This window comes from Carcharhinus amblyrhynchos, chromosome 22, assembly GCF_965287045.1.
Source record: "Carcharhinus amblyrhynchos chromosome 22, sCarAmb.v2.hapA, whole genome shotgun sequence".
NCBI lineage: Eukaryota > Metazoa > Chordata > Chondrichthyes > Carcharhiniformes > Carcharhinidae > Carcharhinus > Carcharhinus amblyrhynchos.
Window position 1 is genome coordinate 10,736,756 of NC_137345.1, and position 22,618 is coordinate 10,759,373.

The 22,618-nt window shown below is 44.4% G+C and overlaps 1 protein-coding gene across 1 annotated transcript; it reads left to right on the forward strand.

Moving 5' to 3' along the window:
• The first annotated feature begins 409 nt into the window (after positions 1-409).
• On the forward strand, positions 410-22,319 carry LOC145356955 (uncharacterized). The gene is made up of 6 exons (XM_080209970.1): positions 410-534; positions 8,457-8,792; positions 9,225-9,261; positions 14,312-14,412; positions 19,924-19,979; positions 21,917-22,319. The coding sequence occupies exons 1-6, from the start codon at positions 495-497 to the stop codon at positions 22,106-22,108; spliced, it is 762 nt and encodes a 253-aa protein (XP_080066096.1). The 5' UTR covers positions 410-494; the 3' UTR covers positions 22,109-22,319.
• The last annotated feature ends 299 nt before the right edge of the window (positions 22,320-22,618 follow it).

Below are 22,618 nucleotides of genomic sequence, written 5' to 3' on the forward strand. Positions count from 1 at the left end.
TTTCTGAAAACTCCAACCAAGAGTATCGAAATTGTGCCCGATCGGAATTTGGACAAATTATCCCAAGCAGGAAAATGGCGAGAAGCAAATGAACTGGATCACAAAGCACATCTTATGTACAGAATTTAAATGATTTAATAGAGATTGCAAAAGCTGTACAGTTTTAACACTGCTTGCAGCAGTCATTCTGTTCCCAACAATTAAACAGTTGATCCAATTCTTCAAACAACACTAAGCGAACAATTAGACTTTTATATAGCAGCAGAGTGTTGTACCATGAATGCAGTGGTACTTATTTATTCAAACTAGACATGCTGTAAGGTCTGAGGGTGTCACAACCGAAAACTGTCCTTTCTATTCTCAGCTTTTGCTGTAGTTGTGATCTCACAGGAGCGAAAGGGAAGGAAATGACTGGTTAGATGGTGCAGTGCAGAAACAGGATCACTGAAGTAAAGATCTGTGTCCGCAAAGTGGAGTTGTAAAACGTTGAAACAATGGGTTCTATCCTTCTCCTGTCCATTGCTTTCCTATCAGGTAAGAAAGTATTTGAAAGGATGTGATTGCACTGGAGGGGGTTCAGAGGAGCTGCCACCTGGGCTGGAAGATTTAAATTATGAAGAGAGATTAGGTAGCCTTGGGCCATTTTCGTTGGAGCAGAGAAACGGGGGGGGGGGGGGGGGGGGCGGTGACCCAATCGAGGTGTACAAGATTGTAAGAGTCGTTGACAGAGTGGATATGAAGCAGCTGTTCACCTTAGTTGAAGGGTCAGTCACAAGGGGACATAGGTTCGAGGTGAGGGGCAGGAGGTTTAGGGAGAAGTGTGAGGAAAAGCTTCTATACCCAGAGAGTGGTGATGGTCTGGAATGTGCTGCCTGGGAGGGTGGTAGAGCTGGTTTGCCCTCATATCCTTTAAAAAGTGCCTGGATAAGCACTTGGCACATCATAATATCCAGGGTTTTGGGCCAAGTGCTGACAGATGGGATTAGCTGGGAGTTCAGGTGTTTCTAATGTGTCGGTGCGGACTCGATGGGCCGAAAGGTCTCTTCTGCGCTGTATAATTCTATGATTCTATGTTCTCCTTTGGGTTGTTGAACGCAGTAGAAATACATAGTTGTGTTAGTCTAGCCGGAAATGAAAACCTTGTGACATTGAGTCAGTTCTGCTTTGCAAAGTTTTGTTATTTTTCAAGATCAGCATTAACTGCCTTTAGGGAAAAGGATTTTAAAAAAAAATCTCCTATTTCACACAATAAATAATACAGCTCAATCTCATTTTAACAAACTCTAAACGAACAATCATTTCCTTTAGTTTTGATTGGTGTGAATCTAGGAGTTCAGGCCTGGATGGAGAGAATTTTATCATCAGACAAGATTATTTTTCTGAAGTTGTAATAATGGGACTTTATACCTCGAGCTCACCGAACCTCTATAAGTAGACTGACTTGTTCAGTTCATCATTCTGGTTAGTCGTAAAATTTTACTTCGTAAATCAGTTGAGTGATATCAATGAGTTAGTGTCCAAATGCAGTAATTTTCTTAACCTCAATGTATTTGTAAAATGGGTGAGAATATTGAGAGTAAGATACTATGTTGTAATCATTTGTTTTGGAATCTATTGAATGCCATGTTCCCTGTGACTTCCACAAATGCCAAAGCAAAGTAGGGCAAAGTTTTTAAACCTAAAGGGCAGCACGGTGGCGTAGTGCTACCTCACAGCGCCATGGTCACTGGGTCAATTCCAGCCTTGGGTCACTGTCTGTGAGGAGTTTAGACATTCTCCCCGTGGCTGTGTGGGTTTCCTCCGGGTGCTCCGGTTTCCTCCTACAGTCAAAAGTTGTGCTTGTTAGGTTGATTGGCCATACAATATTAACCCTAGCGTCAGGGGATTAACAGGGTAAATATGTGGGGTTACAGGAATTGGGCTTGGGTGGGATTGTGGTCAGTGCAGGCTTGATGGGCTGAATGTCCTCCTTCTGCAGTGTAGAGACTCTATGAGCAGTCAAAAATGTTTCCAGAATTTATAGTTTTTAACTGACTTTAATAATGTTGAGATTTTAACAACCGGGTGATGTGGTGACAAAATCTGACCATGTGAGAAATTCCTGTCTTTGGAGATTGTACAGACATATCACCATGTGTATAAACTGAGCAACACAGCCTGATAATCATTGATTTACGGGAGAATTTCAACCCCTTATGGGTTAAGTATGCAGAATCGTACAACTTATCAGTGAAACCATTGCATGATTCGAACTATAGATCTGACTGATTTATTTTAGAGGATGTTTTTAAGTAATGAAATATTTGCACGACTGATGCGGAGTCCTCGTTGTTTATATTCTGCGTCATTGGGATATAATCAACACCACCAACAAACTGAGGAAGCCATTTTGCCTCCATTCCAGCCTACTATCTGCCTGTGATTGTGTGTGTGTGTGTGTGTGTGTGTGTGTGTGTGTGGGGCGGGGGGGGAGGAGCGGGGGGAAAGCGGATTGGGTGGGGGGGCGCGCACGATTCCCCCATCTCCCAACCCCTTCCTGTCCCTTTCCAGCGTGGTATTCCAAGACCTCTGCCAGAAATTGAATTCTGATAATTACGTCAAAGAACACCCCCTCCCACCCACCCCCACCCCCCACTCCCTGCACTGGATGGTCTGCACTGCCACATTTCCTTGCCCATCCACATAAACCAGCTGGGAAGCCCCATGTACCAGAGGATATGAGATGCAATTGTGGCCTTAAGAGAATGGCACACACATACATTGTGTCTTCACAATACTTTCTCTATTATTCTTGGCCCTTCCACTGACATCTAAATGTAAGTGGGATCAATTCTACTGTGTGAAGGACATAAAACATTGTTTATGAAGTTTATTTATTAGAGTCACAAGCAGGCTTATGTTAACACTGCAATGAATTTACTATGAAAATCCCGAGTTGCCACACTCTGGGGCTTGTTCAGGGCGAGAATTTAGCTTGGCCAATGTATCTGACCAGCACATCTTTCGGACTATGGGAGCAAACCGGAGCACCCAGAGGAAACCCACACAGACAATATGCAACTCCACACAGACAGTGACCCAAGGCAGGAATTGAACCCAGGTCCCTGGCACTGTGAGTAGTGCTAACCACTAGAAGACCAACGACATGCCCCCTTCACCATCGCAAACCTAGCATTGGGGATTCAGAAAATCCCAGAGCTAATGTCTCTATCACCACAGAGAAAAAAACAAACAGAAACTACCCCAGAGACGACATCAATGTGCATCGTAAAGATAACACAGGAAGTATCATAGTATAGAATCCCTGCAGTGCAGAAAGAGACCATTTAGCCCATCACATCTACCCTGACTCTCCAACAGAGCATTATACCCAGGCCCACCTCTGCCCTATCTCTGTAACTGTGCATACTTACCTGACCAATACCCATAACCTACACATCCTCAGACACAATTTGGCATGGCCAATCCATCTAACCTGCTCACCTTTGGGAAGCAAGCCACACAGACATAGGGAGAATGTACAAACTTCACACAGTCACCCATGGCTGGAATTGAACCCGGGTCCCTGGCATTGTGAAACAGCAATGCTAACCACTGTGCCACCATGCCGCCCCATCAAGAGGCTTTGTCGGGAATATGTAGAGGTAAAGTTAAGGTGTCAGAGATAGTGTACAAACCTCCAAACAACCCATCAACCCAACCATTGGAGCAGCACCTGTCCCACATGTGACAGAGCCTGCAGATCACACACTGGACTTAACAGCCAGCAGAAACCCATGGAACCAAAGTGGAAGCAAGTCATCCTCAATCCAGTGGGACTGCCTGAGAAAGTAGAGATAATACAACATTCTCTGGTGCTCCTGCAAACTCTTCAGATTGCTCCTTCTCACAGGCCATGTTAGCCTGTGACAGTGCATGAAACAGCCATTATTACAGTCATTATTACATCAACTTCTGATTCCAACATGGATGTGAAGGTCATAATTAACCACATCAACAGTCTCACTTCTTGTTTGTTGGACCCAATAAGAGGAACTCTGAGAATGCTTAAGAAGGAACAAACCGTTCTGCAAAACACCACCACAATGTTCTGGACCACAGCCAGCAAAGTCTTCCAGGTGCACTCCCCCACAAAAACTGTAAAAATGCACCAAATCTTTGCTGTATCATTTCTTCCCATGCCTTCCACCTCAACCCTCAGGTCTCTTCCCTCACAGAGCCAGGTCAATCGTTCTGAATCTGTCTCTGCTCCCTCCCTCCCATCGAACTCTGCTTTCACTGCATTAGTTCCAGTTCCTTCTTCACAGCAAGATGGCTTCAGTCCTCTTCCCCTATTTGTTTGAAGTCTTGTGTCCTGCTACAATGTACCTTCTCGCCCATCTCTCAGCTGGATAAAGTGCAATGTAACAGGCTTACCAGCAATTTTATTTAAGTTTATTTTTATTTATTAGTATCACTAGTAGGCTTACATTAACACTGCGGTGAAGTTAGTGTGAAAATCCCCGAGTTGCCACACTCTAGTGTCTGCCCGGGTGCACTGAGGGAGGATTTAGCCAAACCAATGTACACTGGTAGCATAAATAGTGAGTGATTAGGAACAGAGTGGTGGTAAACAATTAAAGGAACATGATCTTCCATGATTTTCTAAGTTATTTAATAAATCAGAGGAAGGTACATAGTGGGGTTCCCCAGTAGTCAATATTAATTCACTACATTTTTTGATTTTATATTAATGACCCAGATTTAGTTGCGACAGTCACAATTTCAAAAGTTGCAGATGAACACAAAACTTGGAAGCATTGTCAACTGTGAGGAGGAGAGTGGTAGACATCAATAAGACAGAGATGTTATGGTCAAACAGGCAAGCAAGTGATAAATGAAATTTAAGGCAGAAAAGTGGGAAGTGATTCATTTTGAGACGAACAAAGAGATTCAACGTAAAATAAAGAATTCAGTTTGAAAGATAATGCAGGAACTGAAGGCACTGTTGCTAAATTTGCAAATAATACAAAACTTGGCAGAGACACAGGTCATATTGATAAAGCAGGGGGGCTGCAGAAGGACTTGGACAGGTTAGGAGAGTGGGCAAAGAAGTGTCAGATGGAATACAATGTGGAAAAGTGTGAGGTTATGCACTTTGGAAGATGGAATGGAGCCATAGACTATTTTCTAAATGGGGAAATGCTGAGGAAATCAGAATCACAAAGGGAGTTGGGAGTCCTTGTTCAAGATTCTCTTAAGGTTAATATGCAGACTCAATCGGCAGTTCGGAAGGCAAATGCTATGTTAGCATTCACGTCGAGAAGGTTAGAAACAAGAACAGGGATGTACTTCTGAGGCTGTATAAGGCCCTGGTCAGACCCCATTTGGAGTATTGTGAACAGTTTTGGGCCCTGTATTGGAAGGATGTGCTGTCCTTGGAAAGGGTCCAGAGAAGGTTCACAAGAATGACCCCTGGAATGAAGAACTTGCCGCTTGAGGAATGGTTGAGGACTCTGGATCTGTACTCGTTGGAATTTAGAAGACTGAGGAGGGATCTTATTGAAAACTACAGATATTGTGAGGCCTGGATAGAGTGGACATGGAGACGATGTTTCCACTAGTAGGAAAAACTAGAACCAGAGGGCACAACTTCAGGCTAAAGGGACAATCCTTTAAAACAGAGATGAGGAGGAATTTCTTCAGCCAGAGAATGGTGAATCTGTGGAACTCTTTGCCACAGAAGGCTGTGAAGGCCAGATCATTGAGTGTCTTGAAGACAGAGGTAGGATCTTTATTAATAAGGGGATTGGGGGTTATGAGGAAAAGGCAGAAGATTGGGGATGAGAAAAATATCAACCATGATTGAATGGCAGAGTAGACATGATGGGCCGAGGGGCCAAATTCTGCTCCTATGTCTTATGGTCTTACAGGAGCATAGGACCTGGGGGTAAATGAGCACAAATCATGTAACAATGTTGAATGAGGGAGTGGTTGAAAGGCCATACAGGATCCTGGTCTCTTTAATTCCAAGTATAATGTACCACAGCAAGAAGATTATGGTCAACGTCTGGGAAACGTTGGTGCAGCCTCAATTCAAGTCCAATTCTGAGAGCCACAGAATTCTGGGGAAAGGATAGGAAGGTGCTGGAAAGAATGCAGGAAACAGTTACAAGAATGTTCCCAGGGATTAGTGACTTCAGTAAATTGGAGAAGGTTCTGAGTAGAGGAGATTGAGAAGAGGTGATCAAAATCATGAGGGCTCTTGACAGAGCACAAGTGGAGAAATTGTGCCCAATGGTGTAAACGTTGATGAATGGTTGAATGGTGTGAACCACGTTTACACAGCAAGTGTTAGGATCTGGGGTAGACCAGTTGACAGCTGGTGGAGGCACATACAATCATAGTTTCCAAAAGGAAATTGGGTAAGTATCTGATAAGAAAAAAATTGCAGGGTTGTGAGGTCAGCGTGGAGGTGGAGGACTAGCTGAGTTGCTTTTGCAGGGAGCCAGAATTGTCATGATGGGCTGAATGGAATCTTTCTGTGCTGCAATTATTCAACATGCCTCACACCAAAAGTCTGAGCCACGACAGATCTGAGTCACGACAGATCAGCCATGATCTTATTGAATGGCGGGGCAGGCTCGAAGGGCTAGATGGCCTACTCCTGCTCCTATTTCTTATGTTCTTATGTTCTTATGTTCTTATGTAAAAGTCCAATGTTACAGTAGAGTAATGCAAAAGATTTGGAGCATAAGGCAGACAAACTCACTCAAATTTGAGAGTATTAGATATTTTGCTCCCAACTGTGCTTTTCAAAACTAAAAGGGAGAAACATCGGGGTCTACGCAAAGGAAATCAGTTGTCCTCACAGATCTGAGCCTCATTTTAGCACTCGCACCAATCCACCTGACAGTACTCTCAATACGCCTGCACAATAACTCTCATGAGCCTTCCACCTTTAACTCTGGGACCAAACTCTACCTTCTCATCACTTTCTCCATACCTTATCTGCTCCTGTACCTTAGGGGCAGCACGGCAGCACAGTGGTTAGCACTGCTGCCTCACAGCACCATGGACCTGGGTTCGATTCCAAGGTTGGGTCACTGTCTGTGCGGAGCTTGCACATTCTCCCCATGCCTGCGTGGGTTTCCTCCAGGAGCTCCAATTTCCTCCCAAAACCTCTGAAAGTCTGAAAGACATGCTGGTTAGGTGCATTGGCCGTGCTAAATCCTCCCTCAGTGTACCCAAACAGGCGCCAGTGTGTGGCGACTAGGGGATTTTCACACTAACCTAATTGCAGTGTTAATGTAAGACTACTTATAGAACCATCAAATCATAGAAGCCTACAGTGCAGAAAGAGGCCCTTCGGCCCATTGAGTCTGTACCACACAATCTCACCCAGGCCCTATACCCATATCCCTACATATTTACCCACTAATCCCTCTAACCAGGACATTAAGGGGCAATTTCTTAGCATGGCCAATCAACCTAACTTACTTGTGACACTAATAAATAAACTTTAAATTTAAACTTTATCCGAATCTCAAACAAAATATGTTCACTGTTCGAACACCTGGCCTCCCACTTCTGTCTAAATTTATATCTCCGGTTTTGGTTTCACCTCTGTATGCTGGGCCAGTTCTTTCATGTACATATATTGGGCATGTTTGCCACTCTAGACCTGTTTCAACTTCCACAGGTCCAGAAGATGACTTTGGATCGTAGGGCAAATTCTACCCCCACACATTCCAACCAGGCCTCTGCCCCCAGTTCCTCTGAAATCCATGGCAATTTGGAACGTTACAGTAGGCCTCTCCCCAAGCCTGCCTGGCGTCTTCTACCTGATCCAAACTTCCTTTGTCAAACTAGTGCTTATTTTTTGTTGCATCTTTGTTATTAAAAATGTGGAAGAAAGAAACTTGGTAAAGTGCAATCAGGCAGCTAAAATGGGAAATGCTGAAGCAAGTGCGTGGCACAGTGGTTAGCACTGCTGCCCCACACAGCCAGGGACCCGAGCTCGATTCTGGCCTCGGGTGACTGTCTGTGTGGAGGCTGCACTTTCTCCCCATGTCTGCATGGGTTTCCTCCCACAATCCACAGGTTAGGTGGATTGGCCAAGGTGAATGAGTGGAGTTACGGAGACAGGGCTGGGGATAGGCCTGGGTAAGATGCGCTGTCGGAGAGTCGCTGTAGACTCGATGGGCCAACTGACCTCCCTCTGGGCCGTGGGGATTTTATGAAGAGCGCAGTCAGTGAATTAACACCGATGAGAGAAACAAGAGAGTTCCAGAAAGGACATTGAAAGAGCCAATCAGAGAGGAAGAAAGAGTGGAAAACCAACAAAATACCAGAGAAGGTTCCAGAAAGTGAAAATGAGTGGAACACTCAGAGAGAAGGGAACATTAATTTGCTTACATTTCTCTGAGGTGTGAAATAATTGTACTTTAAAATGTATGATATCTTCACACTTACAGTTACATACGCGTCAATAACTGGGCCAAGTGAAAAGGTTGCGACAGTGGGAGGATCAATCCAATTCAAGTGCCAGTTCGACAAATCTTACGGCGATTATCAGAAGTACTGGTGCAGAGGCTTTTACCGGAGGAGCTGTACTGTTTTAGCACACACCCAAAACCTTGAGGCGAAAAGCCACGATGGCAGAATAAAAATTCGAGCCAACAATGCAAAAGGAGAACTTATAGTTGATATGGAGCGAATAACACAAAACGATAAGGGCTGGTACTGGTGTGGAATAGACAGACCTTACATTCTGGATCTACTAAGTTCCACAGAACTTAAAGTAAATCAAGGTAGGGCATAAATACATGTTTATTCGTGTGTGCATATTTAATGACATATTTATATTGTACAACAGGTTGATATAATTTACTGCAGACTTATTTATATATTTTGCAAAATCTCCATGATCCTGGTTTCTCAGTCCAATGTTAAACTGCTAAAAATAAGGACAATATTGTAAAACCATGGGGGGAGGGGCATTCTCCCCTCCCATGGTATTGTAATGGGCAGGGGGGGGCAGACCACGCAAATGTCCATTGACCTGGGGCAGGATTCTCCGGTTTTGGGGCAAAACGAGGCTGGAAAATCCCACCCCATGCTTTGATCATTCTACCTAATGCAGGATTTCAACGAGTAATCACTGCAAATGTATCTTGATGGTGAATCTGTAACATGAGGATAGCAAATAATCAAATGATACTTTTATACTTCATTTTGAATAGCTCCGAAGGCCTTTGCAAAGGACAAGGAGAGACTAAGGTAAGTGGCAAATGTATTTGAACTGACATACTTTGAGCATTTTTAAAAATATGACTGCACAAGTTTAATAATCAGAAATGTTCTCGCAGCATTTGTAAGTTTTTTTAATGAGATGTGGGTATCACTGCTAGGCCAGCATTTATTACCCATCGCTAATTGCCCTTGAGAAGGTGGTGGTGAGTTGTACTCATGAACTGCTGCAATCCATGTGGTGTAGGTACACCCACAGTGCTCTTAGGGAAGGAGTGAAGACTTTGCTCCAGCGAAGGAATGGCAATATAGTTCCACATCAGGATGGTGCCAGGGTGCCAGAGGGTGGGGAGATGGGGAGGGGGGCAGTGCCCAGCTGTTTCCCTCACCACCTGGGGGCGAAACTCATCTCTGAGCCCCCAATCTGGTCATTTTTGGAAACCAGTAGTGATTCCTATCAGAGTGATGTCAATCTGGCAGAGGCAATGATATGGGGGGGGGGGGGACAAAAAACTTCTCTGCCAATTTAAATGTATTTAAAATGATGAGAATTAGGTTCCTGTCTTCATGCCTGATTCCGTTGCTGATGTGGGGGGGAGGAGGGGATGGGGAAGATCTCTCAGCCATTGTGGCCCTCTTGCAAGAGTTAACGGCCATGACAGGAGGTTTTCGTGTTAAATAATTTTCCTGATGAAGTGACCGTGCTGAGGAATTTCATCCTCGTAGACTCTGAGGGCAACTTCTTATCTCCCCAATTCCATCTGCCCCCAGCAACCATTGGTAACCTAACTTAGCCAAATGGTCAACAAATGCTGAATAATGGGTGGTCTGGGCTAAGACTACTCAAACCCAAACCTTTTGAGTATCATTTTAAATATATTCCTTCCAGGGATGTGAATGTTGCTGGCTAACACAGCATTTGTTGCCCATGCCTAACTGCCCTTGTGAAGGTATTGGAGTGGGGGGTGGGGGAAGAGGGGGTGGGGTTGATGAACCACCTTCTTGAATCACTGCAGTGTATGTGGTGTAGGTGTACCCACAGTTCCAGGCTTTAGACCCAGTGACAATGAAGGAATGGCGATACGTTTCCAAGTTAGGGTGGCGTGTGGCTTGGAGGGCGGGGTTTCATATGGTGGTTTTTCCCATGCATCTGCTACTCTTGACCTTCTAGGTGGTAGAGTTCACAGGGTTGGAAGTTGCTGTCGCAGGAGCCTTGGTGATTTCCCTGCAGGGCATCTTGTAGGTGGTACACACTGATGGCGCTTGCATGGGAGGTAGAGGGAGTGAATGTTTAAGGTGGTGAATGGGGTGCCAGTCAAGCGGGTTGCCTTGCCCTGAATGTATCAAGTTCCTCAAATATTGTGGACTTGTGCCTTGTAGATGCTGGACAGACAGTTACTCACCTCAGCACTCCCAACCACCAATTTACTCTTGTAACCACAATATTCATATGACTGATCCAGTTCAGTTTCTGGATTTTGGTTGATAGTTGAATGTTTATAGTTGATAGTATATAAGTAAAAGAGATCATCTTTCAATTAGTTTGAGTTGGATTCAAGAACAGTTTCATAAATTAAAACACATTTTTCTTTCATACAACCTCCCAGTCCTATACGTTGGTTGACACAACATCTTCACAGGAGCATTATCAAGCAAAATTTGGCTTTGATATGAGCAAATATTTGGCCAAGAGAAGCATCTTAAAGAAGTAAAGGGAGGTAGAGAAGCAAAGAGCTGTATAGAGGGAATTCCAGTGCATGGGGGCACAAGCAGCCCACGACCTCCAGTGGGGAAGCAATTAAAATGAGGCCAGATTCTTAGAAATGTAAATATCTCAGAAGGTTCAAAGAATCATAGAATCCCTATAGTGCAGAAGGAGGCCATTTGGCCCATCAAGTCTGCACTGACTCTCCAAAAGAGCATCGTACCCAGTCCCACCCTTGCCCTAACCCCGCATTCCTGCGCATTTGTCATGACCTACACATCTTGGGACATTAAGGGACAATTTAGCATGGCCAGTCTACCTAACCTACACATCTTGAGATATTAAGGAACAATTTAGCATGGCCAATCCACCAAACCTACACATTTGGGACATTAAGGGACAAATTAGCATGACCAATCAACCTAACCTACACATTTTGGGACATTAAGGGACAATTTAGCATGGCTGATCTACCAAACCTACACGTCTTGGGACATTAAGGGACAATTTAGCATGGCCAATCCACTTAACCTATACATCTTGGGACATTAAGCAACAATTTAGCATGGCCAATCCACTTAACCTATACATCTTGGGACATTAAGCAACAATTTAGCATGGCCAATCCACTTAACCTATACATCTTGGGACATTAAGCAACAATTTAGCATGGCCAATCCACTTAACCTATACATCTTGGGACATTAAGCAACAATTTAGCATGGCCAATCCACTTAACCTACACATCTTTGGACTGCGGGAGGAAACTGGAGCACCTGAAGGAAACCCGTGCAGACACGGGGAGAGCACGCAAACTCCACACAGACAGCCACCCAAACTGGAAATCAAACTCTGGCACTGTGAGGCAGCAGTGCCAATCATTGTGCCACCGTGCCACCCTTGTAGAGTTTGAGAAGATACTGAGACTTCGAGGCAGAAGGTCAGGAGGAGATTTGAAAACAAGGAGGAAAATTGAAAGACAGATCAGAAAAAAATTATTAAATAGCAGAATTGAAGTTTTGGGAAATCTAAGCGTTAATTTATTTTTGTGACATGTTTAACCGATAGCTTTAGGGAAAGGGAACATTCGTACCACACTTTTCGTGTAGTATTTTGCACACCAACCACGTTTCTAGAACTGAAATAGCTAAATGTTCTCACCCAAAACCACATGTAATATTCACCATAATTCTGCTTAACAGCATTTCATCACAGTTTGCAATGGTGAGACCATTTTGTGGGATGCATGTTGATTTCACTGCATTTCGGTGTCTTCCAACATTCCTGTAACGATTATTGTCCTCCATATGACTGAGGGGTGACCATGCGCGAGTCAGACTGGGCATCTTTGCTATTCTATCTAAGTGACAAAGTAATAAACTCTTGATTGTTTTGTGGCTGCTAAAGGAAGACAGAGTTGGGGTTTGCTCACTATTTATCAGAGTTAATTAAAGACGATGCAGTCAATACTGGTTAGGTTGATTGGCCATGCTAAATTGACCCTAGTTTCAAGGGGATTAGCAGGATAAATGTGTGGGGTTACGGGAATAGGGCCTGGGTGGGATTGTGATCAGTACAGACTCAATGATCCGAGTGGCCTCCTGTGGGGATTCAATAATTCTATGATGTTACACTCTCAGTTTTCATGGGGTGTCTGTGATGGGAGTGCTGAACTTAAGAACATAGAAATTGCTAGAAAAGAAAGGAATGAGTGAAACCCACCTAGTTTGCTTGACAATCACACGATATAATGATAATAGGGTTGTTGATTAATAGAATCACTACAGTTCAGAAGAGGCCATTCAGCCCATTGAGCCTGCACCAATGACAATCTCACCCAGGCCCCATCCCCGTAATCCCACGAGTTCTCCTGACTCTAAGGAGTAATTTAACATAACCAGTCCACCTAACCACACATCTTTGGACTGTGGGAGGAAACTGAAGCACCCAGAAGAAACCTATGCAGCCACATGGAGAATGAGCAAACTCCACCCAGACAGTCAGGCAAGGCCAAAATCGAACCCAGATCCCTGGGGCTATGAAGCAGCAGCATTAACCACTTTGCCACCGTGCTGCCTAAATCATAGCCAATAATTGTAATCAATCTCTATCAATTGGATGACAACAGGCATTGGCATGCTGTGGAAAAAGTCTCTAGAGGAATGTTTATTCCTGTTAGAAAAGCATGTTGCGCGTTATTTATATTACAATTTTTTCCAAATTACAACCATTTGCATGTTCAATTTTGCGCTTACAAGATGGCACAGTGGTTAGCAGGGCTGCCTCACAGGGACCCAGGTTCGGGTCAGTCTGTGTGGGGTTTTCATGTTCTCCCCATGTCTACATGGGTTTCATCTGGGTGCTCTGGTTTCCCCCACAGTCCAAAAGATGTGCTGGTTAGGTGCATTGGCCATGCTAAATTCTCCCTCAGTGTACCCAAACAGGAATGTGGTAACTGGGATTTTCACAGTAACTTCATTACAGTGTTAATGAAAGCTGCTTGGGACATTAATAAATAAACTTTAAACTTAACTTTATGATCATTTAACCCTTAGAATTTTCACACGCCATGATGGTAAGAAGCAAGATTCTGTCATTATCATTACATTAATATTCACAACCAAAATTGTGCAAGAAATCCAAATTTCTTTCACTCGACCAGTGGCTTCCTAGACCCTAAATTCTGTAATTTCTTCACTACCACTTTCCATCTCTTTAAAACTCTCCTCTCCTAAGTTGTTCTTACCTGAGCAGTTGGTTACCTCTCCAGAGGTCTCACTGTTTGACTCAGTGTAAAATTGGTCTGATAGTATGCCTGGGAAAGGACTTTGATAATTTTACGATATTAAAAGTGCTACATAAATTCAAATCGTTGTTCTTGTGTTTGTCGAGTTGTTTAAGGCGTTTACCACTCACTGCTCTTTTATTCGAGAGGCTCACAAAAGTAAGGAAATTGGAAAGAGGGTTGATTTAGCTTTTTAAAGAAAGGGTGTGCTTTCTCTCCAGAGTTTTCCCCTGTTCATCTACTGAGGTTTGGCTGAGAGATCCGAGTTATCTCGCAGGAATTTCTATCCGTGATGGACTGGAAAAAGACACAACATAGTTAGAATGTAAATGATAAGAGACAAAATCAACAGGGGCAAGATTTGATGGTGGGAAGAAGCAACAGTAGCCCCATCTTCTCAAGGGCAATTGGGACTGGGCAATAAATGTTGGCCTAGCCAACCACATCCCAGAATCGAATAGAAACAAACTGGCAGATATTGAAAATGACTTCGTTATTGTACATGTTTACATGCCTTGGCCCACGCATGGCTGATTGCATGTCTGCCCATACTCACATGACTTCTCACTGTTTACCCACTAACCGCCCAGACTTTTCCTGACGCTGGGACTAATCTTTGGAGTTTTGACGGTGATGCTGCTCGGGCTTGTGATCCTCGTCATCCGGAAAATAAGGAAGCACAAATATGACGGTAAGCTCTGAATTAAAAAGCATTTTTCACACAATTGAAATGGATCCCATCGGGCAAACAAACCCAACTGCAACATAGGAAAAAGAACACATAGAGAGAGACCTTTAACAAATCACGCCCGTCAAAGTCATAGGAACATGGGAACATTGGAATTTGGAGCAGAAGAAGGCAATTTACTCCTTTGAGCCTTCTCTGCCATTCAATCAGATCATAGCTGATCTCTCCCTGGTCTTAACTCCATCTCCCCACCTGCTCCCCATATCCCTTTAACCCTTCTTTTTATGAGAAATATATCTATCTCCTTCTTGAAACCATTCAATGATTCAGACTCCACCGCGTAATGGGGCAGTGAGTTCTACAAACTCACCACCCTCTGCGAGAAGTAGTTCCTCCTCATCTTCATTTTAAACCTACCGCCTCTCAACCCATACCTGTGACCTCTTGTTCAAGATTGTCCCACAAAGGGAAGCATTTGGTCTACATTTACTCTACCAATCCCTTTTAGTACTTTATATATCTCGATCCAATTCCACCTTATCCTTCTAACCTACAGCGCATACAAGCCCAAATTGTTTAATCTCTCCTCATATGTCAACACTTTCACAGAATCATAGAAACCCTACAGTGCAGAAGGAGGCTATTCGGCCCATTGAGTCTGCACCAACCACAATACCACCCAGGCTCTATCTTCATAACCTCCATGCACTTACCCTAGCTAGTCCCCCTGACACTGAGGGGCAATTTAGCATGGCCAATCCAGCCAACGCATACATCTTTGGAGCGTGGGAGGATACTGGAACACCCGAAGGAAACTCACGCAGATACAGGGAGAAACCCTGGAATCAATATGGTGGACCTCCTCGGAACTACCTCCAATGCCGCCACATCTTTTCTCAAATAAGGAGACCAAAATGGACCCAATAGTCCAGGTGTGGTCTCAGTGACACCTTATACAATTGCAACAGCACTTCTCTACTTTTATACATCAGTCCCCTTGCAGTAAATGCTAGCATTCCGTCTGACCCCCATCTGCATGTCAACAGAGTGTACATTTTGCCACGGCAGAAGTCGCCGTGTATTTTCATTTTAACCTGGCACCAGGCTCGGTGAAGCAGTCAGCCAAGAGTGACGGTACTTCCTTTATCTCTTTGGAAGAATAGGAACTCTGTTGCAGTGTCTATTCAGCACAGCATAATAGTGACAGGATTGCGAGTAACATCGTGGCAATTTGTATGTGGCACATAGCAATGTTTATTGTTTCTTGCTGAGGATTTTAAAAATGCTTGGGAGTCATTTTAGCAACACAAAGGTGATTTTATTTCTTAATTAAAAGGACTTCTTGTTTGTATTTTCTCTCTCTTTTGTGTGCTGAGAATCAAGACTCCAGTTTGGTACTGGAGAAAGAAGTGGAACAATTATAATTTCTCGAAAGCAAGATGTATGAATGAGCTATCAAATATCAGATGATCTCTTTGCAAATAGAACTGCTATTATTAAATTAGCTGATGAATAATCCCGTGCAGAATTGCTCGCAATTTGCCGACTTGTTACCCATTTCAGAGTTAGATTCACTTAAAACAATTGAATCAGGCAATTCCAAAGAAAACAAAAAGGGATTCTGTTTATGCAGCATCCTCTGTACCCTGATACTCTGAGGTACTTCACACTCAAAGCATGGTGGCACAGTGGTTAGCACTGCTGCCTCACATCACCAGGGACCCGGGTTCAATTCCAGTCTCGGGTGATTGTGTGAAGTCTGCAGGTTCTCCCTGTGTCTGTATGTGTTCCCTCCGGGTACTCCAGCTGCTTCCCACGCTCCAAAGGTATACAAATTAGATAGTTTGGCCAAACTAAATTGTCCCTCAGTGTCCAAAGATGTATAGACTTGGGGAATAGCGGTGAGGTTTTGGGGATAGAGCCTGGGTGAGTCACTCTGTCGCAGAGTTTATGGGCTGAATGACTTCCTTCTGCACCATAGGTTCTCTGATTCAATTAATTACTTCTTAAATATTGCTGAGAAAAGAGACATGCTGCTGAAGTTTTTCATCGTGTACTCATCAGGACAGATAACTAATCTCAAAGAGAACAACAATTTGTGCTGAATGGAGAAGAAGGTGCTGATTGGTTGGCAAGTGGATTCTTGCAAATCTTTCCATGATGAATACAAAGCAAAAAGTTTCAACAGCATCTCTTTATTCAGCAATACTCAGTGCTATCAAGTGACAAGTTCTTAAGTGTTATCATTATTGATAAATAGGACAGGGAGCGTGCTTAACAAGGCCCTGCATTCAGCAAAACCAGTAAATGACCAGATAATGGGGACAATGTCCACAATATTAATACACGCTCATGCAAATCTCACCAGAATGGGAACCTCTTGCTGACACTCAGAGCTCAGCCTTTTGAGGCTAATTACTTTAGACGAAGATCTGGAGTAGAATTAGGCCACTTGGCCCATCGAGTTCTCTCCTCCATTCAATCATGGCTGATATTTCTCTCATCCCTATTTTCCTGCCTTTTCCCCATAACTCCTGATCCCCTTATTAATCAAGTTCAAAGGGAAGCTACAGCTTAGCACATCAAATATCCTTCCAAATATCAGAAAGGTTCAAAAAAATGCATCTTAATCAATTGGCACCATTTGCTGAGGCAAAAGCAGGAGAGGACTAAAGCATGGTGGGGATAAATATGAGAATAGGCAATCCAATTTAACTGTGGATAAGTGATAGAATCATCCAGTGGGCGGCACGATGGCACAGTGGTTAGCACAGCTGCCTCACATTGCCAAGGACCTGGGTTCAATTCCAGCCTCAGGTCATTGCCTGTGTGGAGTTTGCACATTCTTCCCGTGTCTGTGCAGGTTTCTTCTGGGTGCTCCGGTTTCCTCCACAGTCCAAAGATGTGATGTTTAGGTTGATAGGCCATGCTAAATTGGCCCTAATGTCAGGGGGACTAGCAAGGTAAATGTGTGGGGTGGTGAGAGTGGTGCATGAGTGGGATCGTAGTCGGTGCAGACTCGATGGGCCAAATAGCCTCCTTCTGCACTGTATGGATTCTATGATCCATGTTGGATCCCCTATTCTATGGCTACCAGAATGAAGATGACTGTATGAGGTAGTTGTGAGAATGGCACATCTATTTTACATTCCACGGCAGACTTGTTATGAGTCAGTTATGCTGTAAAAAGCTGGCAGTAATTTACATCTGTAATAAAAGTGAAACCTGCAATGTAAGTTATGAGAAGCTTGTTTATCACAAGATCCATATTTTCATGTTTTTTGGGGATATACTGCCTTTTATAGAAGATATCAGTCAGTTTTAGGGTGAATACATGTAAAATTAAAAGTACAAACTCCCTAATGGGAGACCAATTGAAAGACCAATCCCCCAATGCAATTCCATGGGGACAATATCCATTTATTGCATGAGGTTATGCAACATCTGTAGATAGGCAGATTGGTGAAAGATTTGCAGCAAAATCTCATAGAAATAGAATCATAGAAATTCTACTGGGCAGAAAGAGGCCATTTGGCCCATTGTGTCTGCACTGACAACAATCCCACCCAGGCTCTATCTCCACTGAGTTACCCTGCTAATCCCTCTAACCTATCACATCCTGGGACACTAAGGGTTAATTTAGCATAGCCAATCGATCTAACCCGCACATCTTTGGACTGAGAGAGGATACAGGAGCACCCGGAGGAAACCCACCCAGACACGGGGAGAATGTGCAAACTTCATACAGACAGCAATCCAAGCCGGGAATCGAACACGGGTCCCTGGAGCTGTGAGGCAGCAGTGCTAACGACTGTGCCACCATGCTGCCCTATTTATTGTTATTTATAGTGAATCAGAGTGAGGCTATAGAGATTTATGTGTAAGGGAACATCCAATCTCCTAACCGAGAGAGAAAAGGAACAAAGGAAAGGTGGGATTTTTCAGCCCTTCCGACCGGTGAGATCTTCCAGTCCTGCTGAAGGCTATCCCCCTCACTGGGTTAGTCCGATGGCGGGACAGGTGAGTAATGCGAAATGCCATGAGATCCCAGCAGGACCGGAAGATTGAGGCAATAGCCAATGGCAAGTAGCCTTTGGCACCAGGAAACCTGCCAGGGGGGTTGGTAAATCCTGACCAAAGAGTTAGAGGCAGCCAGGGAGAAAGAAAGGCAACAGCAAGGGTGAGTGCGTGAGATCCTCACAGAGATAGAAAAGAGAGTCAATAAGGGGTGATCTTAAGCCTGAATTCACCATCTGCATAAATGCTGCAGGGCTCAAGATCCAGAAGTTGCAGTTCCCACCGTAAAGATCACACTATCGGATTTCCCTCCGCCCCTCACTGGTGATGCTTCATATGAAATTCAATACTCTTGAATCTCATCAACAAGCACCCTCACCATGTATTGACATCCCTTGTATGTTAACACATGACATCACACTGGTGCAGTTTACAACGGGATCCCCTGGACATGAACCTGTCATGGGGATCTCCCTGGGAGATTGAGTATAGCCCCTGGAGGACAGGGACATAGCTAGGCAGCAGCCTGACAATGCCCCTTGGCACAGGTTGGCATTGCCTGGTTGGCACCATGCCCACATCTATCTGATAGTGCCAACCTGACAATGCCAACCTGTTCCAAGGTGAGGACCGCAGTGGGAACCTCAAGGGGGAGGGAGGAGGATTAATTTGTATGTGGTGGTGGCCAGAAGCAGACAGAGGAACAGGGGTTACAGGGGACCAAGAGGAGGTGGGTGCCAGTTCTAACTGTTAGGCGTACAGGGAGGGAAGAGGGCAATGATCAGATGGAGGGGGTCAATGATTGGGTGGGGGGGGTGGACTAACTGAATTCAGATTGAAGTTATTGAAAGGCATTTGAGCAGTGATGCAATATCAGAATATACAATGAAATTTAATATGGCATGGTGGCACAGTGGTTAGCACTGCTGCCTCACAGCGCCAGGGACTCGGGTTCAATTCCAGCTTGGACCACCATTATGTAAAGTTTACACATTCTCTCTGAGTCTACGTGAGTGTGTAGGTTAGGTGGATTGGCCATGCTAAATTCCTTAGTGTCAGGGGACTCACGAGGGTAAGTGCTTGGGGTTACGGGGCAATTGGGCCTGGGAGGAATTGTGGTTGGAGCAGACTCAATGGGCCAAATGGCCTCCTTCTGCACTGTAGGGATTCTATTATTTTAATACACCAGGCTGGAACATCCTAATTCACAATATGTAATTAATATTATCCCATGTTTGATGTTAACGTTTTCTTATGTAATGGAATGTGAGACAAGATCCGAATTGAGATTTTCAGCAATTACGCAGTATAGACCAATTGCTTTCTCCAAATTACCCCAATATTCTCATTGATCAGAGCTTTTCATCTAATATTAAATTGGGAATATCAAAAGGTGCAATTTAATTTTAAAAAGCATGGAACTTAAAACATCAAAAAAAGACACATTTTGAACCTTTCTGCTGCTTTTATCATGATCTTTATGTTTGCATTTTCTAGACAATGGAGAGAAGGAAGCAACAATAGAAAATTCGGTTCCGAAGTCAAACTCTGTGGTAAGGCTGTGACCTGTCGAAAGTGTTGGGTGTTTTCACACTTGTGGAGTCTCCTACCCTGTGGAGTCAGCATGATAGAGAGACATGCTTTATGCATTCATCTGAAATTCCTGACAGCCACGACTCACAATAGCTTCCAACTGGTGAGACCAACGTCCTCACCTGCTGAGGATATACACGGCCAACATGCCACCTTGACTTTGAAAGGTCAGGGGATGGAATAGTGGAAAATTCACCCTCCACCTGGGCAGAGTGTTCAGCTGTGTGATTCTTCCCCTTGTTTCTGGTCTCCATCTATTGCAGAAGCATCCAAGGCCCACTCAGAATTTTGGTGGTTGGAGACCTGCTTTGGCGCTCAGATACATGACCCTGTAATCTCAGAAGCCAGACCAATTACTGATCAAATTTTACACATCAGACTCTGAAAGTGGTTTGCCAATAGTTTACTTCATAAAGTATAATCCCCTTACAGTGCAGAAACAGGCCATTTGGCCCATTGAGCATGCACTAACTTTCCCAAAAAACATGCCAAACTCTATCCCCATAACTCCATGTATTTATGCTGCTGATCCCCCCCCCCCACCCCACCTCCCAATCTACACAGTTTGGGGCCCTAAGGCACAACTTTAATATAGCCAATAAACCTAACCCGCATATCTTTGGACTGTGGGAGGAAACCGGAGCACCTGGAGGAAACCCACGCAGACACGGGGAGGATGTGCAAACCCCACACACAGTCACTCAAGACTGGAATTGAAGCTGGGTCCCTGGCAACTGTGAGGAGGCAGCAGTGCTAACCACTGTGCCACCATAAGTTCATAAAATACAGGATCAGGATTAGGCCATTTGTCCTGTTGAGTCCACTCCGCCATTCGGCCATGGCTGGTATGCTCCTCATCCCCATTTTCTTGCCTTCTCCCTTCGTCCCATTACCAATTAACAATCTGATTAACTCCTCCTTAAATTTATTCACTGTCCCAGCATCCACCGCACTTTCGGACAGTGAATCCCACAGATTCACAACCCTTTGGGAGAAGTAGTTTCTCCTCAACTGTTTTAAATTTGCTGCCCTTTATCCTAAGACCTCTCGTCCTAGAATGCCCCACCAGCGGGAGGATCCACTCCACGTCTATTTTATCCATACCTTTTATCATCTTGTGTCCTTCAACTTGATCTCCCCTCATTCTTCTAAATTCCAGAGAGTATAGGCCTAACCTATTCAATCTCTCTTCATACGACAAACCCCTCATCCACGCCATCCTTACGGTGTTGCTAAAATATGGCTGAAACTATTTTCCATAACGCAAGTTACCAATTAACTCAAACAGTTATATTTACTGAGGCGAATTCTCTGACTGTTCATGCTGGCAGGAATCTCTCATCCCGCTGGCAGCCATAGGATATCCCCCACAGGGGGAAATCCCATTGACCCAAAAGACCCTCCCCCCAGGGGGGGGATTCCCATTGACAGCAGCGGGACCAGAGAATCCCACCACTAGCGAACAGCGCATCACCTTCCACGCCCGAGAAAGACACGGATGGGAGGCCAGAGAATTCCCTCCAATACCAATTCACCGCCCATTTATTATAGTAAGTAGTCTCACAACACCAGGTTAAAGTCCAACAGGTTTATTTGATAGCACAAGCTTTCAGAGAGCTGCCCCTTCATCAGGTGAGTGCCTAATGAAGGAGCAACACTCTGAAAGCTCGTGCTACCAAATAAACCCTGTTGGACTTTAACCTGGTGTTGTGACACTACTTATTGTGCCTACCCCAGTCCAACGCTGGCATCTCCGCATCATATTTATTATAGAGCTTTGAAATGTGTTTACTTTCCCAAGTAAAACATTACCTTAAATTTCATCTTTGTAATTCAATGATGGATTGACTCATTGCTGCATTGCCTTCAGTCACACTCTCACATTCTTTATCTTCAGCTGTCCAAAGAGTTGGAAGAAGGAGTTACTTACGCCACTGTGACAATACAGTCCAATAATCACCCTCAGGAGGGCTCTGCTACTTATGATAATGTGAAACCTTCCAATAGTCAAGAAGCAATCAAACCTCCAGTCAACGAACCTCCTGCTTCAGAACCAACGGAATATTCCACAGTTGTGTTCAAAAAGTAAAATTCTTCCAACATGACGACTGCAAGCTACTTTTGACCCACTTTCTGAAGAACGATATTCCTGCAAATTGTAAATTGTTCTGCTAGGGCATGAGTATAATTTCACACCTTTGTTTCCAGCCAATGCATATTGGAAAAATCTCAAGCAGAGTGCCTGCATTTTTCCAATATTTGGCTGTGGCAGGTCTCCTTTGGAATGCATAGTTTCACTCTACCTGATCTATTTCCTCTTGTTAGGGGGTTGTAGGGTGTTGGGATGGGTGGGGGGAGGGAGATTGCGGGTGTTGGGCCGGGCAGGGAAGGGAGGTTATTGGTATCGGGATGGGCGGTGGGGGGGAGGGAGGTGAAGGAGGTTATGGGATGTTGGACTGGGGTAGGGGGAGGGAGTTGTAGGGTGCTGGGTTGGGCAGGCGGGGCAGGGAAATGAGGGTTGTTGTGCTGAGCGGGGGGAGGGGTGTGATGGTGAGGGAGGCTGTGGGGGTGACGTCCAAAACTAGGGAGCAGAACCTTA

Coding starts and splice junctions, on each gene's coding strand:
- LOC145356955 (XM_080209970.1), top strand. CDS start 495: ATGGGTTCTATCCTTCTCCTGTCCATTGCTTTCCTATCAG. Junction 535..8,456: donor GTCCATTGCTTTCCTATCAG/GTAAGAAAGTAT, acceptor TCACACTTACAG/TTACATACGCGTCAATAACT. Junction 8,793..9,224: donor AGAACTTAAAGTAAATCAAG/GTAGGGCATAAA, acceptor CATTTTGAATAG/CTCCGAAGGCCTTTGCAAAG.